General features: G+C 36.1%; 1 protein-coding gene across 1 annotated transcript in view; it reads right to left on the bottom strand.

The window, feature by feature from the left end:
- Positions 1-540, bottom strand: part of LOC119593732 (zinc finger protein 513-like) — a 2896-nt gene extending 2356 nt beyond the window's left edge. Inside the window, exon 1 of the mRNA XM_037942742.1 lies at positions 397-540. Within this exon, the coding sequence (XP_037798670.1) occupies positions 397-420 (24 nt within the window). The 5' untranslated portion in view covers positions 421-540. The remainder of the gene's footprint in view (positions 1-396) is intronic.
- Positions 541-796: the final 256 nt, after the last annotated feature.

Below are 796 nucleotides of genomic sequence, written 5' to 3' on the forward strand. Positions count from 1 at the left end.
GAGGCCACTGTACATCGACTGAGTATATTTGTTGCAAACAAGCCTATTTGTATATACTTTACAGCATACTTGGAAGAACACAACAAAGATACGCTAATCACAAAACGTTTTGGTTTCCAGTTTTCTTTTTTTTCTGATGATTGCATTACAATAATAATAACAGCAACAATAATTTTTATAGATGTGAAATGAAGTGAATGATAGAGTAATTCTATATACAAAAAATACAATGAAAATCAACATTCTAGCTCAGAGGTGAAATCATTCCCTTTTGCATTATCTAATTTCAGTGCATATAATGAAAATGATAGTTGATATTTACAATACATGTCAAACCTCTACGTTGTATGTATAGTTTACAATAAAAAAAAATGTAATGTCTCATATAAAAATTACCTTACTTATGATGATTCCACACATGGCTCTTCAAATTGCTCTTGTCAGCACAGGTGTACGGACAGTGCGCACAAGCATACGGCTTCTCACCAGTATGAATGCGAATATGTCTCTTCAGATTGTCCTTTTGAGTAGCACGAAAAGGACAATGTGGGCAGGCATATGGTTTCTCTCCGGTATGTGTCCGAACATGTCTCATTAGGTGAGCATAATTGGCGGTGAGATAGGTGCAGTATGGACATGGATATGTCTTTCCACTGATGATGCTCGTTCCTGTAGCCTCACTCGAATCAGTCCTCAGGCTGCTATTGCCCACTATCATCTGTTGAGGATGTCACCTTACTCTTATCACATGTTCATTTAAACTTGTATGGAAATTATACATATTTTCCACAATGCT

The sequence above is a fragment of the Penaeus monodon genome, chromosome 32 (assembly GCF_015228065.2).
Source record: "Penaeus monodon isolate SGIC_2016 chromosome 32, NSTDA_Pmon_1, whole genome shotgun sequence".
Classification (NCBI taxonomy): Eukaryota; Metazoa; Arthropoda; class Malacostraca; order Decapoda; family Penaeidae; genus Penaeus; species Penaeus monodon.